At 37.6% G+C, this 17,761-nt stretch overlaps 1 protein-coding gene across 12 annotated transcripts in view; it reads right to left on the reverse strand.

The window, feature by feature from the left end:
- Positions 1–232: 232 nt before the first annotated feature.
- The window catches only part of LOC129244192 (protein kinase C), a 44,222-nt gene continuing 26,693 nt past the window's right edge, over positions 233–17,761 (reverse strand). For 10 of the 12 annotated variants that reach the window (XM_054881806.1, XM_054881829.1, XM_054881854.1 and 7 more), the window contains 7 exons: positions 14,570–14,652; positions 14,205–14,492; positions 11,349–11,762; positions 6,652–6,879; positions 3,395–3,647; positions 3,142–3,281; positions 233–3,075 (listed from right to left, as the gene is read on the reverse strand). In XM_054881806.1, coding sequence (XP_054737781.1) covers positions 2,914–3,075; positions 3,142–3,281; positions 3,395–3,647; positions 6,652–6,879; positions 11,349–11,762; positions 14,205–14,492; positions 14,570–14,652 — 1,568 coding nt within the window. In that variant the 3' untranslated portion in view covers positions 233–2,913. The remainder of the gene's footprint in view (positions 3,076–3,141; positions 3,282–3,394; positions 3,648–6,651; positions 6,880–11,348; positions 11,763–14,204; positions 14,493–14,569; positions 14,653–17,761) is intronic. The other 2 variants (XR_008582366.1, XM_054881872.1) reach the window with 2 other exon arrangements.

A 17,761-nucleotide genomic window follows, 5' to 3' on the forward strand; every position in this document is an offset into this window, starting at 1 on the left:
AAATAAAATTAATTAATAAATTAAACAATCTAAATATTAAGCAGTTCTCAAATGAAACCCTTGGCGTATGCTGGCACGCTTCTAATAGCAGCGTCGTATTGCCGCACATAATTTTTTGGATAATTGAATTCAATTTAAACAGTAATTGTTTTTGCTTACAGCTGGTAGCACAATGTAGTTGTGCATGTTCGATAAAATACATTAGTTGCACTTTAAAATAAGAAACAAATCGTTAAAGTGTGCGTTTGCAATTTTATTTCAAATAAATTTCATCTCGTTTCAAGCTGAATGCTCTCAATACAATCCAAATTAGTTTCAAACTAAGTTACACTTCAAAGAAAGCATGTACATGTACATATACATATATATAATTGTTATAATAATTAGAGGTTGTGTTGTAAATTAAAATTAGTTAAAGATTACTAATACAACAAAATAAAATTTGTTCGCTTTGCTTTAGAAATAATAATACAATAAAAAAACGTCGTTTCTTTTTTTAACTAAAAAAAAACAAAACAAAAAAAACGTCGTTCAACAAATGTTTCAAATGCATTTAACTACCAACAAATCAGTAATATTGCATGTCTGTAGTATGCGTGTATGTGTGTGCGTGCGTTTTTATACTCATATTGACTAGATTTGGCGAATGACACTTTACATTCGATGTGTTAAAGAAGTGGGAAATACTCGCTTGTACTAATAATATAACATCGATTTTACCAACAACAAAAAAGGTCATAAATAATATACTAAACTACAATATTAAAAACAAAAACAAAAAACCAAAAAAAAATTTCATTAATTTCGTTGAATGCTGAAATCCATTAACACATAAACATAATCATATACATAATAGCGCATATGTAGCAACTAAAGCTTAGTAGGACTCCAACGAGAGCCAGTTTCTGAGCGCAAGTTTAACCTCACTTTTTACTTTCAGCGCATAGTTTCAAAGTGCGTCGATTAGCACGCGCAATAAACATCTGGCGCGCTTTGTTGAGCTCGGTCAAAAGCGCACCAATCAAGAAGAAGAAATTTCCAAATTCACCATAGTTGAACTGGCACTGAGAAACTCGCTCTCAGCAAAACAAATGTCTCGCCCTAATTTACAAGATATTAACATAACATGATTTTAGGCGCTTAAACTTTGCCTATCAATAAACGCAATTTAAATTAAATTTGACAATTTGCTAAAAAATTTATTTTTACAATTTTATATTGTATTTGTTTTTTTTTTCGTTTGTGTTTTTTTTTTTGTTTTGTTTTCGTCAATTAAACAATTCATTAATATTCAAATACGTTGTTGTAGCTTTCCAAGGCTTCATTTATATACCTTCACTCAAATTCATAACAAATAAATAGTTTTTAAAATACTTTATTGCATTTTACCAGGTATATAAAATCTATTTCATTTCTTATGAATTTATGCGGTATATCTAAATAATAACAATGCAATTATTTTAATAAAATTTTAATACGCTAGGTAAAATGTTTCATAAATTAATAGAAAAATGAGATTTCTACATACATTTGTTGGCAACAACAAAATTCACAAAATAGCACACAAATTCGTTTGAGTAGTTTGAGTGAGATTGAAGAACAATAATAAATATTTTTGTAACTAATTTGTAAAGCTAGAAAATATGGCTGGGCAGGGCATCTCTTTTCTAATTTGGCAATAAAGCATACAATTTGAGATTTTTTTTTTATGCACTTTCGCATTCTAAACAATGTGAGTAATACGAATCTTTTTCACCAACTCGAGCTAAGTGAAAAGTTTATATAGCACAAATTAACAAAAAAAAGACAAAGACTAATAGAGGATCAAAAAAATATGCATACAAATTCATTTTACTAACACCAAGGCTTGGCAACGCCAACTTTAAAAAAATTCTTTTACAAATTCATTTTACGTGCAGCCCTCAGAAAGATATTAAGAGTAGAACTGCAGCGGTTGCCAGATGTTTAAACAAATTCATTACCGCGCAATTTAAGGTAACCAAAAATAAGTTACCGGGCTGCCTAGTGTTAGGTGGTGCCTCTTTGTGGTTGAATAATGGAAAATAACTCCGTATTTGCTTTAGCCTCCAACTTTAGCCCTATAAATATATTTATATTTGCAGTTCTAAAGTGGTCGCTCGAATTGAGAAAGGTAAATAAAATACAAAAACAACTACATGCTTTAATCTACACAATGCATAAACGCAAATTTGCAAACCTTTATAGATTTTGTTTTTGTCGTTAATAATTTTTGTGGTTATTAGATTTTTATTTTGCAGTTTTTTCTTCCGTTGCATGTTACAAAGTGTTTTTTTATTTTTATTTTTACTTTCATTAATTTTTTTTTTTTGTTATGTTACTTTCAACCTTTCCTTCTTTGTTTATTGGTTATTGGATTGATTTTCTTTTTGTTTTTCCTAACAAATACTACGAGTAGAGTTTGACGCGTTAACAATTTAAGCTTGTTTTGTGTTTCACATTTCGCGCATGCCAAATTTGGAACTCGCAGCTGCACATAATAAATACAGCGTAAAATAAAATGGCACACACACATATACATGTTCGATGCAACTCATGGCGTCGAACGAATATGCACAACTCGTTATTTAAATTAAAATCAAGACAAGAAAAGCACAGCTGCTGAAATGTATTTGTTGCTTCCGGCGACACTGTGCGGCGCTGACATGTGCGGCTTCCTGCGCGCGCATGTGTGAGTGTGTGCAAGCGCACACATTTTATAAAAAGAACGAATATAATAGTAGTAATAGTTGTTGTTGTTGTTGTTGATGTTGCGTTCTTGGCTTTGCAAATAATTTGCTTGTTGACTTTGCTTTCTTCTTGACTTTTTATTTTGTTTAGTTTTCTGTATAGAAGTTGAATCCTTCAGGCGCCTGCGCACACACACAAAACCACTTAAAATACTTTACGTTCGGGTCCGAATTTCGGATTGACAAATGAGAAGCCAGCGAATTCATCCTGATTAATACAGCGTATAACATCGTTGGAAACGGGCGTGAGTACTGGTTCCTCTTTCGTGAACTCTGTGTCGAAATTGGTGGCATCACGTGGATTTTTCTGCATGGAAAGGGTGGGCAAAATGCATCAATATCATTGATTTTGAAATGAATAAATTATTATTACCATTTTTGGTCTGAAAGGCGGTTTAATATTGCGCTTTTCCAATTCATCCCAATCTAATTTACCGAAAAATGCATGCCTACGTATGGCGTTTTCATCGCCGGAACACCCTAGACGGTTTTCGGGAAGTTTTGTTAGGAACCCTGGGAGGTCGAAGTATTAAGTAGAAATGTGAAATATACAACATAATTAACATTTAATAGCTCAAGTGCATTTTTTGTGAATTTCTTGTTTTTTTTTCTTGCAAACGACGCACCTTTCAAAATGGACACAGCATCTCTGGACAACCAAACCGGATATAAAACATCGTCGTGCATGATTGAATCGAATAATTCATCCTCGTTGTCAGCCTCGAACGGCGGTTGACCGGCCATCATTTCGTACATAAGCACACCCAACGCCCACCAGTCGACGGAGGCACCGTACTCTTGCTCTTTTAATATCTCAGGCGCAATATAATCTGGAGTGCCACAAAAGGTGGTGGTTAAAACACCATTTATAATGCCCTCCTAAATGCGAAATAGAAATACAATAAAATTAGAATATTAGTGATTAAGGAACCCAAAAGAATTGATGGTAAAAAATTTATAAAAAAAAAAAATAATATAAATAAAAAATAAGAATTTAAACTATAGGACTGTTTGACAGATATACTCATTGACTCAGAAATCGCATTGCATGAGTATAAATCATCTGATCGATCCACTCTTGTGACTGATTTTTTGACTAGACATGAGTCCCTGTGACTTCCACCTATTTTCCGAATCGGTAGAAGTCACAGGGAGCCATATCAAGCAAATACGGTGAGTGGTTCATGGTTAAAATGCGATTTCTAGTCAAAAAATTAGTCACAAAAGTGGATCGATAAGATGATGCATTCTCATGCAATAAGCGTCAGTTTCCTCTTCGTGGTATTCAGGACGAATTCGACAAATGCAATGTAACAAACGCTTCAAAACACCAGGATAGAATACTGCATTGATGGTTTGGCCCGTTGGCACGAACTCCTTGGAGTAGTAAAATCAAATGAGCATCGACTTGATTTTTGACTTCTCCAAACGCGACTTATTATGGACTTCACCTATTACAAGCGTACGAGGGGTGCCTTTTATATGTTGGGATTAGAGAACAAAAACATATTTTAATCATCGAAAATCACTTTATTGTGTTTCAAAATATTCTCCAAGTCATTCGGTGCCAAATCAGGACTATACGGCGGATGACCCATTAATTCGATGTTTTGCGTGCTCAAAAATGCAGTTGTTTGAGCCGATGTGTGAGAGCTCGCATTGTCCTGGTGAAGAGTGATTCGTCTTTGGCGATTGGTTTTCCTAATTTCTTGGAATACAACTGGCAAACAAATGGTTGTGTACCACTCAAAATTTACTGTTCTGCGTTGTTCTAGTGGTACGGTTGCGACATATCTAGTTTTTCCGAAAAAACAGGCGACCATTTGCTTGGAAGTGCTTCGTGCGCGAACAACTTTTGTTGGATTTGGCTCATCTTGAAACACCCATACAGTCGACTGCCGTTTACTTTCGGGCTCATACGCATAAATCCATGATTCATCACCTGTCACGATGTCATAGACGTGTTTCAAAGCCCCGCGATCGTATTTTTTGAGCATTTCCTTCGACCAATCGACACGAGCCTTTTTTTGAGCGATTGACAAATTGTGTGGGATCCAACGCGAACAAATTTTTTTGACAGTCAAATGTTTATGCAATATTGAATGTATGCTGGTCCCACTTATGCCTAATGCCTAAGATTGTCTCAATCTCACGATAGGTCACATGACGATCTTGCAATATCAGTTCGCGCAGCATCAATGGTTTTCGGAACAACAACTGATTTTGGACGACCTTCACGAAATTCGTCTTGGAGTGAGCTACGACCACGATTGAATTCACCATACCATCGATAAACACTGGTCCTTGATGGAGCTTCAGCGCCAAAAAATGAATTAAGTTCATCCATGCAATGTTGCTGAGTTAATCCACGTCGAAAGTTGTAAAAAATAATCGCATGAAAATGTTCACGATTTAATTCCATTTTTGGATCGAGATGAATCTTTTAAGTTACTGTAAACAACACAAATAGCGCTGGTATTTCAAAACGTTCTGAGTACGTAAAAGCCAAAAAATGTCAAACTTTGCAATACTGCTGTCAGTTGCTAGATTGCAACACCAGAGTTGCCAAATCCCGACATATAAAAGGCACCCCTCGTATAAAATCCTACACTATTCTAGATTATATGAAGTATTTAATAAGCACTGAAGAGTTCTATGAAGTCTTAGAAATTTTAAGCGTATCCACTCTTTCCTCTTTTGTTTGCATAGTAAATACAGTGATGGACAAGAATCCACGTACACCTCCTATTTTCAATGGTTTAAAAGAATCCATAATTAATCCATAAAAAGTATAGAATATTAAAGTTATGGGCGAAGAACAAAAAACCAGGGTTGACAAAAGTCTGCATACAGAACGAAGCACCAAGCTTTTACACTGGTATGATGTGTTGTGATAAGATAAAGTACGGTTTTGTTTTTTCTTTCCTTTTACTATATTTGTTGCTTTACTTGTGTTGAATTAAACATCTAAAATGGCTCCGCGAAAAGAAATATCAAAAAAAAAGTCATATGGTGAAATTTCAAAAACTTTAAACTTGAGTCGACCAAAAGTACAGACCATTGCAAAAAAAAACTTAAAAAAATATTGGTTCTTCCGAAAATAAACCGCGCAGTGACCGCCCGAGGAAACTATTTCGCAGAGACAACAGTTTCATTCTCAAAGAAATGGGCAAGAATTCAAAAGTCAATGCTTCAAAATTAGCCAAACATGTAGCAGGTACATGAGAAAAGCCTGCCCATAGCATTTCGAAGAACTCTGAACAATAACGATTTCCACAATAGAACAGCACGCAAAAAGTTTCCACTTTCTAAAAAAAACCTGTAAACTTCGCTTGGAGATCGCAAGCAAATAAAGAAAAGGGGATGGATTTTTGGCAAAAAGATTTGTTTACAGATGAGTCAAAGTTTAATATATTCGGCAGCGCTGGTATGGATTTATATGTCTAGCGAATGTAAAACAATCAACGGCTTAGAATAAATTCTATTGAAATGAGATTTCACAAAACCAAAAAAAACGCTAAGGAGTTATTTTACCTCCAACTAAAAAATTTTAATTTCTTTGTTTCATTTCTCGTTTCATTCTTTTGTTTGTATGACAAAGTGCCGCAAAATAAATCAACCAATTTTGGTTTTTGAATAACATTTTTACTAAATAAAAAATAATAATTTTGAGTGATGAAAATATTTCTTTTTACGACCTTTACGCGCTCCACTACTCATATTTTTTTATACAACAGCTGTCTAGTTTACAAGTGTCAAATACGATTGGCGTACGATGCCATTTGTAAAAATTATAAATTTTCCCTTAGGTTGATTAATTTTGCGCCACCTTGTAAAATAAGTTTATGGCACTGTGGCAATGTTACAGCTGCAAGTGATTTACCTTGCACATGCCAAAATCGGCCAATTTGCAGTGGCCCTCTTGATCCAGAAGAATATTATCCAGTTTTAAATCACGGTAAATGACGCCATGAGAGTGCAAAAACTGAAGTGCCAACGTGACCTCGGCGGCATAGAAAGCGGCGCGTGCAGCTTCAAAGCGACGTGCTTTTTGTATTTGAAACATCAAATCGCCGCCGTTCACGTACTCCATAACAAAGAATAGACGATCCTGAAAATAAACAAAAATATATTTTAGTCATAAATATCAGGTCAGTCCATAAGTTCGTGCATTTTGTAAAGGTGGTTTTAAAATTAATAATTTTTAATTCCCTGCTCAAAAAATTGTTTGTTACTGGAGCCAAAATACGCTTCGATATCCCTTTTTATAGCTTCTTTTGAGGAGTAGTTCTTGTTACTCATATGGGATTGAAGTCCCCGGAAAAGGTGATAATCACAAGATGCAATATCCGGAGAGTATGGTGGATGCGGCATTAGCTCCCATCCGAGCTCGTTCAGCTTGCCTAATGTTTGCTTTGCGGTATCAGGTCTTGCGTTGTCGTGGTGAAACAAAACTTTGCGTCTATTCACTAAAGACGGCCGATTTTTGTTAAGTGCCTCATTCAGGTGTGATAGCTGATGGGAATAATAATCAGCAGTTATCGTCTGATTGGGTTCCAGAAGTTCATAATAAACAATACCGTCCATATCCCACCAAATAGACAGGAGAATCTTCTTGGAGTGAAGGCCATCTCTAGGGGTCAGTTCTAGTGTTTCATCTTTATCTAACCATTGGCGTTTGTGAACAGGATTATTGTAAAGGACCCATTTTTTATCACCAGTAACGATACAGTGGCCGCCGTAGCCGAATGGGTTGGTGCGTGATCACCATTCGGAATTCACTGAGAGGTCGTTGGTTCGAATCTCGGTGAAAGCAAAATTAATAAAAAAAAAACATTTTTCTAATAGCGGTCGCCCCTCGGCAGGCAATAGGTGTGTATTTCTGCCATAAAAAAGCTCCTCATAAAAATATCTGCCGTTCGGAGTCGGCTTGAAACTGTTCCATTTGTGGAACAACACCAAGACGCACACCACAAATAGGAGGAGGAGCTCGGCCAAACACCTAACAGAAGTGTACGCGCCAATTATTTATTTTTTTTTTATTTAACGATACAGTTCAAAAAACTTTCATTTTCAAGCCGTTGCAGCAGCTGAGAATTTATTTTGATTTAGAGTATTTTTTTGGAAGCACTGCCGCAGCCAAACTCAATATAATCATTCCTCTTCGATTACAGGGTCCGGCACTCGAAGTGTAACCAATTAAAAAGGTCATACATTTAGTATGCAAAATTACTTTTATTCAATTCAAAGTAAAAAATGTGTGAAAATAACACAAATGTCCACTACGATATCGTGACTAAATAACCCGCACGAATAACGAAGCTAACGCGGTCCCCTCCCCGTTTATATGCTCAGCCGCTAGGAAGAAACTTTCACTTTAAAACCTAATTATGCCACCAGATTCCTTGTATTCCAAATCGGATAAAATTTTTCTAATAATAAACAAAACTTGTTATGTCCCTTTACAAAAAAAAAGGCATAGGCTTACTATAATCTCCCGCTAGTTTTTAAGGGTGTGGCGATTCCTTTGAGGGAGAATGCCAAGTACCTAGGGCTCATATGAGATAGGAAGCTTACGTGGAAATGTAATATTGAGGAAAAAGTAAAGAAGGCCAAAAAAGCAATCGATTTTAAATGGGGGTTAACACCTTGTGTTACACACTGGCTTTACACTTCGGTAATTCGGCCTATTTTACGGTAGATACCGATGAAATGAGACTTTCAGCTATTAGTCCATAGGTGTCGCTAAGAGTATTTTTAAACCTTTAAGTAGGGCACAGTGGCTCAGGTGGTTTGAAAAATTCCGAAGTGGTGATTTTAGCGGGGAGAACGAGGACCGTGGCCGGCCACCGAAAAAGTTTGAGGACGCCGAATTGCAAGCATAGTTGAATGAAGATGATGGTCAAATGCAAGAAATGATGGCAGAGCAGTTGAGAGTGACCTAAAAAACCATTTCCAAACGTTTCGAAGACATGGGCATGATTTTAAAGGTCGGAAGATGGGTGCCGCATGAACTGACTGACAGGCAGCAAGAGAACCGAAAAACCGCTTGTGAAATGCTGCTCTCCCGGTTCAAAAGGAAGTCTTTTTTGCATCGAATCGTTACGGGTGATAAAAAATGGGTATATTTCTCCAATCCCAAGCGTAAACGATCGTATGGTCCGCCCGGCCACAAGCCAAAAACAACGGCCAAACCAAATCGCTTCGGCCGCAAAGGCAATGCTGTGTGTTTTCTGGGATCAGCGTGGTATGATTTGGTACGAGCTACCAGGTGAAACAGTTGACGGTGCACGCTACCAATAACAATTGGCCGGTTTGAACAGCGCTATACACCGAAAACGCCCAAAATATGCCGATCGGCGTCACAAAGTAATTTTTCTTGATGACAATGCACCGCCACATCGAACAAGAGCGACCCGGGAGTTGGTGGAGACGTACGATTGGGAACCGCTGGTGCATGCGGCTTACTCACCAGACTTGGCGCCTTCCGATTATTATTTTTTTGCATCGATGGGCCACGCACTTTCCGAGTAGCGCTTCAATTCTCACGAAGAAGCCAAAAAATTCCTCGATGATTGATTTGCGGCCAAAGACGACCAATTTTTATGGCGCGGCATGCACAAATCGCCTGAGAGATGGTAAAAATGTGTCGCTAGCGATGGCTATTATTTTGAAGATTAAATTTGTAACCATTTTTTGTTAAAAACGTTTGAAATTGAAAAAAAAGTCTCATTTCATAGGTATCTACCGTATTGTATGGAATACTTGTATGATGGATGGTCACCTGCTCAAAAGGCGAGTTACGCTAAAACCATGAGCAAACCAGCTTTTTTATGCATCTCTGGTGCTTGAAGGATTACCCCAAACCAAGCGCTGGAAGTGCTAATCAATTTGCATGCACTAAGTCTTGTAGGAAAGTACGTGACCGCCGCCTCGGCGCTTAGACTTAAATATATGGCGCTATGGGAAAACCGGTGGTTTGCCAACGCCTCTATTTTGCATACACTGAATAGTCACAAACAAGAAATAGACTATTCTATTCCTAGACTCACCTTCGACAGACTCTTCAAGGCGATCATACCGTCAAGAAGAAATGGACTTAAATTTCTATACAGATGGTTCCAAGCCAGACGATAAGGTTGGCTATGAAGTATTTGCGAAGGAATTAGGACTTGAATTATGCGTTCGACTACCGGACTACTGCAGCGTCTATCAGGCAGAAGTTCTAGACTAGAATCTAAATACGCATGAAGTAACAAAAACTACAATAAATACATTCTCGGATAGCCAGGTGGCCATTAAATCAATGAATGCGGCTAAACTAAGATCAGAGGTTGCACAGAAATGCCGGGCAGCCCTAAATGCTATTAGTGTTGTATTCAAGGTCAGCCTTATTTGGGTTCCGAAGTACAGAGATATTGAGGAAAATTATAATGTCGGTGAGCTAGACAGGAAAGGCACTACTCTTCAAATGCACTGTGACAGAAGTGCCATTGGGATACCTATGGCCATGAGCAAATTAATAACTAAGAATAACATTATCCAAGAGGCCAATAGGGCATGGAAACATGAAGATACATACGTAGCAAGAGCTTGGTTACTATGCCCGCAATTAAATAAGAAATTAAATAAAAAAAGAACTGCTTAGCCATTCCTTTAGAGTTTTCACCCCTAAATATTGTAAAAGTTGTAGAGATGAGGAAGAGGAAGAAGCAGTTCAGCACATCCCTTGCAATTGTCCAGTTTTAGCTAAAACCAGAGCAGGCTTTTTAGGTAGATACTTTTTCATTCTTTTACGGAACTGTCTGGCCTGAGGATGGGACCAATCCTGCGCTTCATAAGAGCCACAAATTGATTCCACGAAGAAAAAAAATTAGGTTCCCGTGTCGCTCAGAGCTATCACAACGGACCTGCAAGGTCTAAGTGAGTTGGTCGTACAGACCGACTCCACCATAACCTCACCTAAACAAAACTTGTGAATAAAGTACATACATAACTTCTGCTCAAATATGAACGAGACGGTATCAATAAAACGATCCGCGGATGACATATGGCAAAAATAATTGATTTGTACCACTGGAAAACACGTGCACGCGATAGAGCAGAGTCCCCATAGGTTGTCTGCAACATTTTTAAGGCGTCTGAAGCCGAAATTTTGTTGGAATAACAAAATTTCAAACAAATTCTTTGTTCAACTTGAATTTCCATCGTTAAATTCGAAGAACACACTCGAGCTTGACTTGTTTACAGTAGCACAGAAAACAAACTATGTGACATATCACTCTGAAATTTGCCATGTAAGCTTATAACAGTCCTACCAAAAAACAAAAAAATTATTTTTGCCATATGTCATCCGCGGACCGTTTTATTGATACCGTCTCGTTCATATTTGAGCAGAAGCTATCTATGTATGGGTAAATTAAGAATAGGAAAAAAACATGTTTTTTTTTTAATTTTGTGTAAACCTTGTTTTTCCTTTTTAGCAAAAACTAATTAGCGGCCGTTAGTGGGTTAACCTTATAACCATCACAAAGGACTATTCAAAAAAACTCGAATGTGTTATTTTATTTTCGTACGCACCTTAGTCTGAAAACAGGAATGTAGTGCTGTCAAAAATGGATGGTTAGCGGCCAGGGCCAATATGCGCTTTTCGGTCATTGTGCAATCGACATCGTCATCCTGTATGATGGCATCCTTTTTCAGCACCTTAATAGCGTAAATCTCTTCGGTGTCCTTCTTTTCGGCCAACATCACCTTGCCAAATGAGCCTTTGCCTAATACTTTGATGAAATTAAAGTCCGATAATGAAGTTTTGCCCGGACGCGATTCGAAGTATTGGCCTGTAATCGCACTAAGGCCTGTCATTGCAGTCGAGGTGCTTGTGGCCGAGCGTTCCGACATCATCGAGCTGCGTGTGGAAGTGCTACTCTCTGTACCCAGATCACTACGATCGCTAAGACTGTAGCTATCGTCTCCACCCGGTTGATTTAAATACTGCAAGTAACATTTAAAAAAAAAGTTAAATTATTTAGAAATCCTTCATTACGAACGTTTCAAATGCAGTGCACTATGGGGTTTTTCTTAGTTTTTTTGGCATAAATCACAAATTAAAAGATAATGACTTAAATTTTTGCAGGTGAATCACGTAGATTAAAGTAGACTTTCGGTTTTTGTTTATTTTTTCATTCGATTACGCCTACACCTCCGCCCTGAACATGATCTTTAAAATAATGTGACAGTTTATAGTAAATTTGTGTTTCCATATATTTCATTTATTTCGCGAATTTGTGCATTCTTAAACAATAAGTATTTATTTAAAATTAATTAAATTATTTCTTTGTTTTTATATTAAATTTGTCTGGGTGGATAATTCCCTTCCAAAATGGCTTAGGTACATTTTTAAACTGCATATATGTGTTCTAAGAAGAAAGAAAAATATTACGTAACTTACAAACAGCTTATTGAGACTACTTACTACCAATATGAACTTAGTTTTCTTCTATTTTAATATATTCTTCGTCAGAAGTAATCACATCAAGTTCAATATCTTCGTCATATTCTTCATCTTCGTCCTGATCTACCTGATCTTCTTCATCTTCTTCCTGATAATCTTTGTCATTATTTGTTAAAATATTTAAAGATGGCGATTGAAGCAGCGCGAAAATTTCTTTTGGTATGTCTTTCTTTTTATTTTTGTTTTGTCGTTCTTTTAAAAAGATAGTGGACAAAAATGGGTCCGAAGTATCTAAGGCTCTGTTAAAAACATCTGTCATATTATCCAGCCGACTGCATTTTCTTGCATGCCCCCTTCTATCGCTCTTATAAAACTTATTTCGGGATTCGGATGCATGTTCCCCAAGACAGCCAACAGAAACCAAGGAGTTTTTTTATTATTTGATGGCCATGTACTAGTACCTTGTGAACAGTAGGAGACATAGGATACCAAGGATAATTATAATGGTACAGTTCAAAAACCTTTCCACAAAAGGTTTCAAACTTGCTTGAGCTAATTTCATGCTCATAGGAAATGCTCACTAAAATTATATAGAAGTTTTTCAGTAATTGTTCTTCAACATTTAAAATTGAGGCTAATAAGGCTACGTCAGAAAATGCCCTCCTTGCTGTGTTGCCGTCATTGGAGTTTCCGCTGCCGTTTGGAATAGGCTTGTCTACATTGAGGCCCATTTCCTTTAAAAGTGTCCTTTGTATTAATTGTTTTCGAGCTTTGAGGTTTATCGCAATCTTTAACGTGCCACTTTTTCATCTCGACTCTATATGAAAGTTTCAACACAAACTCGAAAAAGCGGATCTAAGCATGCAAAGGGCTGATTCCATATTGAAGGGCATGTGTTTTGGCCTTGAAAACTTCTGAATTAATATCTTTAATATTAAGTAATTGAGTTGGCTGTGCTCCGCAGATGGGGCAAGACTGGCATGAGTTGCATCCCGACATTATATTTAAAACTTCCCCATCAATTAGGGTCATTTGTCCTAAATATTCCACAAATATCTTTTTACCATTATACCCGTACATATATGATTTCAGATTTCGAATCTACCTTAGATTCATTCAGACTTTCACCAATTTTTTTTAATATATGCTGCTTAACTGCGACCTCTGCCCGATTATTTTTGATATAAATATCTAACAGCTCTACATTTCCGAACGTATGTATATCCCTCTGTAAAAGGCGATTTCATCAAAAAGGGGCAAATTTGTGCAAACAAAGTTAGTTACATATTATTGTGGACGTTTTAGTAAGTAACTCTACATTTAAAACTCTGTGCACTTCTGTGCGCCTTGGAAGTTCTATTATACGAAACGCACCTATACTTGTTAAGACTAATTTAAATAATACATATGAATAAAACACGATATACAAAATCTAAACCACACATAATTGAAAATATGTTACTAAGCTATAATCTTATATACCTGGACTATTGGCCTCTGGTGGCGATACAGCATGCTTGACTGCGCTTTGTATGTGTTAGTGCAGTCGGGTGGCGTCGTGTCACACATACTTGTTGTCGGTAAAAATCAAAAATTTTAGATATTAGCGTCAAGCACCCGACACGCACACATATAAAGTTCTTGTCAAACAATGCTTGACCGTCACCAGAGGCCATATGACCTTCCATCATTTAAATTTGGATTCTTTGTTTTATTTGGATAACTCGAGCAATCAAACTTTTTTCAATGTATTCCACCAAACTGTGCACAAAGCGAACACGATAATCAGCTGACTTTGAAGGCGTACCGTTCAATCAGTGTGACCGTAAAAAATTTTAACTACTAATTTCTCAACTAATTAGGGTATGGTAAAAACAAAAATAAAGCTTATTTTAAAATACAGGATACGTTATTTTTTGAATATATGCCAAAAAAAACGCCAAAAACCCCATAGTGCAGTGTAAGTTTGCGCCTGCTATTACCTTTGAGCGGCGTGGCTGGGCTTGTTTGTCCGGTGAAATGCCCAGCGAACTAAGTATTTCGGCCATTTCTTTTGTGTTGATGCCACACGTATTGGCCACATTCTTTTGGCAGCGTTTGTGCACATTCATATTGCATTGTGTGCACTGTAATCCCTGCTTGATCAGGCCGTACAACAGTGAGCCACAGTGATCGCAAAACGTGAAACGTTTGTAGTTGTGCACAAAAAAGCGATGCGGCACGTTGACGTTGAAGCGTTGACCGGCCGGTGCCATTTCCATGGTGTTTTGCTGTGTGTGCATACAAATTTATGAGAATAAAAATATGGAATGTTTCAGTCGATTACTATTTGTTTGGAATAACATACTTTCGAGTTTACCTCTTCGCGCATGCCTGGACATTTGGTGACCACGGAACTATGGCATCTCTTATGTACAACACAGGTGCACACTAGAATAGTGAATGCAACAATAATAGTAATAATAATAACAGTAAAAGTAAAAGTAAAGGTAAAAGTTATTGTTAAATTTGAGGAAATGTGAGGACAATACGGAATAAATCGTACATTTATGATCGGTCGATAGTGGATTAATTAAGGTTTTCCAACTTCTTACACATAGCACAAACATATATGAACAAGTAAGCACTGTACAATACATAATTAAAAACAATAAAAATATTTAACAATACAGAAAACGCATACAGGTTATGTTTGCTCATTGCTCACACTACTACATTCAATAATTTTCTATATTAAAGATTTATGTGTAAATGCGGTTTCAGAGGAGGTTTTCGGTAGTTCGCCATTTTTATTATTCGATTGTACAACCTTTCGGCATTTGTTTTCAGAAAAGTTTAACACCACATTGTTGATCGTTAAAAAGTAAGAGCAAGAACTGCGTAACAAATTTTAATTTTTTGGATATCACTGGGAAATGATAAGACGTGTTGGGGCCGCTGACTACAAGATTGCGGAAAATTAATCATCAATTTTTTTAAATAACTTGTATATATGTATACAGCGTAATCTCCCTAATGGACACTTCTATTAGACTAACACTTCTCTTGAGCGAACATTTTTTTTCTATAAGTATACCAAATCTTAAGTATCGGAACAAATTACCCTTTCTAGAGCGGGAACCTCCCTTAAGCGGACACCTGACTGAAAAATTTGTCCGCATATGAGAAAAGTGTAAAAAAGTTAATAATATGTGATGAGAGGGTTGGCCGCTCAATAGAGAAATTAAAAACAGAATTCTTAAGGATTTGTGGTATGTACTGAAAAAAGTGGCCGCTTAAGAGAAGTGTTCGTTAGGAGAGAGTACCCTCCATGTACAGGGTTGGCCATATTAAACTGACCCATTGAGTAACCCTATAACTTTTTACTGTAATTTCAGATCAGCTAATGACATACCGCGTTGGAAGCGTCAGTCGAAGGAGATTTATACCATGAAACAGTACACCCCAATAGAACGCGCTGAAATTGTTCAGCTGTACATTCAAAATTCCTTCTCGATTGTAAAAACGCAACGTGCGTGGAGAAAAAAAAATAAAGTGAAAAGTGCGCCGTCAAAGAACGCAATCAAGCAAATGCACAAAAGATGTTTGTCTTCCGGCGCTGTGGCTAATACCCGACGTCCAAATAAAAAGCGGCCAAGACGATCTAACGAAAATATCGCGGCCGTACGAGCTAGTATCGAGTCATCGCCGCAGTTGGACATCCCTCGGACCACTCTACGACGTATCATTCGTTTGGATTTGGGGATATTCCCGTACAAAATACAACTAAATCAACAACTGTTGCCGGCCGATAAGCCTCGTCGCTTGGAATATGCCAATTTTGTCGTCCGAATGGCCCAAACTGATGAGGATTTTTGGCATCAAATCATTATGAGTGATGAGGCCCATTTCTCTTTGAACGGAACCGTAAATAAGCAAAATTGCCGTTTCTACGCCACTGAAAACCCTCAAATTATTGAAGAGGTACCTCTCCACGACCAAAAAGTTACAGTCTGGTGTGGCATTTGCGCTGATATGGTCATTGGGCCGTTCTTCTTTGAAAATGGTCAAGACCAACCATTGACCGTCAATCAAGAGCGTTATCGGGCCATGATAACCGATTTTGTGATGCCGATTGTTCGTGAAAATGGTATGGAGCACTTCTGGTTTCAGCAAGATGGCGCACCACCACACACAGCACGAGCCACCGTCAACTTATTGAAGACTTTGTTCCCTGGCCGTTTGATATCAAAAAGCGGCGATTTTGACTGGCCGCCACGATCACCGGATTTGACGCCACCGGACTTTTTTCTTTGGGGCTATTTGAAATCTAAGGTTTACGTCAACAAGCCAAAGACACTAGGCGCACTTAAGGCCAATATCCGACGGGAAATAGCCGCCATATCGGCCGAGACGCTGGCCAAAACTATGGAAAACGCCGAAAAACGGGCACATTACGCTATACGAGCTAAGGGCGACCACTTGCGCGATATCATATTCAAAAAGTGATGTAAACGAATCTCCTTGAACTAAATTAAATGTTTTTCACAATGAAACACAAAAAAATGTTTCTTTTTCCATATTTTTTTAATAATCACATGGGTCAGTTTAATATGGCCAACCCTGTACATATATAATTAGTCCTTGGGTGTTTGGCCGAGTTCCTCCTCCTATTTGTGGCGTGCGTCGTGATGTTGTTTAACAAATGGAGGGTGCCTACAGTTTGAAGCCGACTCCGAACGGTAAATGGCTTTTTATGAGAAGCGTTTTCAAGGTTTTTCAAGGCAGAAATACTCTCGGAGGTTTGCCATTGCCTGCTGAGAGGAGGCGACCGTTATTAGAAACAAACTTTTTCTATCATTTCGCTGAGATCATTTTCACGGAGAATCGAACCTATGGTAGTCACCCACCAACCCCTTCGACCACGGGTGCCACCGAAAGCAAAGATTGGGCTTTTGAGATATTTGAAACCGATTAGAATTTCTGTGGCATACTTGTATGCACGTACATTAGGGTGGCTCACCAAACAAGTGGCGGTTAAAACACTGGAATTATAAAATTTATTCTTTTTCACGACTTCCTCGAAAATATTTTGAAAAAATATTAAGATTTTCATATCTCCAAAAATATTTGATATTTACAAGGTGAAGTCCAAAATAAACAAGACTGAGCTAAAATAGAAACGACAAGAGCTTTGCTCTGATAATTTCGAGTTTATTTATTCAAAATAGTCCCCTCTGGCCTCGATACACTATTTTGCGCGATCTAAAAGCTTTTCGAAAGAGTGTTTCGTGTCATTGACCGGAATCCGGAATGTCCTACAGGATGTCGGTACAAGCCTTTTGGATGGCCTCTACGGACGCAAAACACTTTTATTTCATGGCCCAAATGCAATTTTCCGAATAGGTAGAAGTCACAAAAAATCTGTCACAAGAGTGAATCGATGAGATGGTGCATTCTCATGCAATAAGCGCCAGTTTCCTCCATCGCGGTATTAAGGGCGAATTCGACGAAAGCCATGCAACAAACGCTTCAAAACGCCAAGATAGAAAATTGCATA

This window comes from Anastrepha obliqua, chromosome 1 (assembly GCF_027943255.1).
Source record: "Anastrepha obliqua isolate idAnaObli1 chromosome 1, idAnaObli1_1.0, whole genome shotgun sequence".
Lineage (NCBI taxonomy): Eukaryota > Metazoa > Arthropoda > Insecta > Diptera > Tephritidae > Anastrepha > Anastrepha obliqua.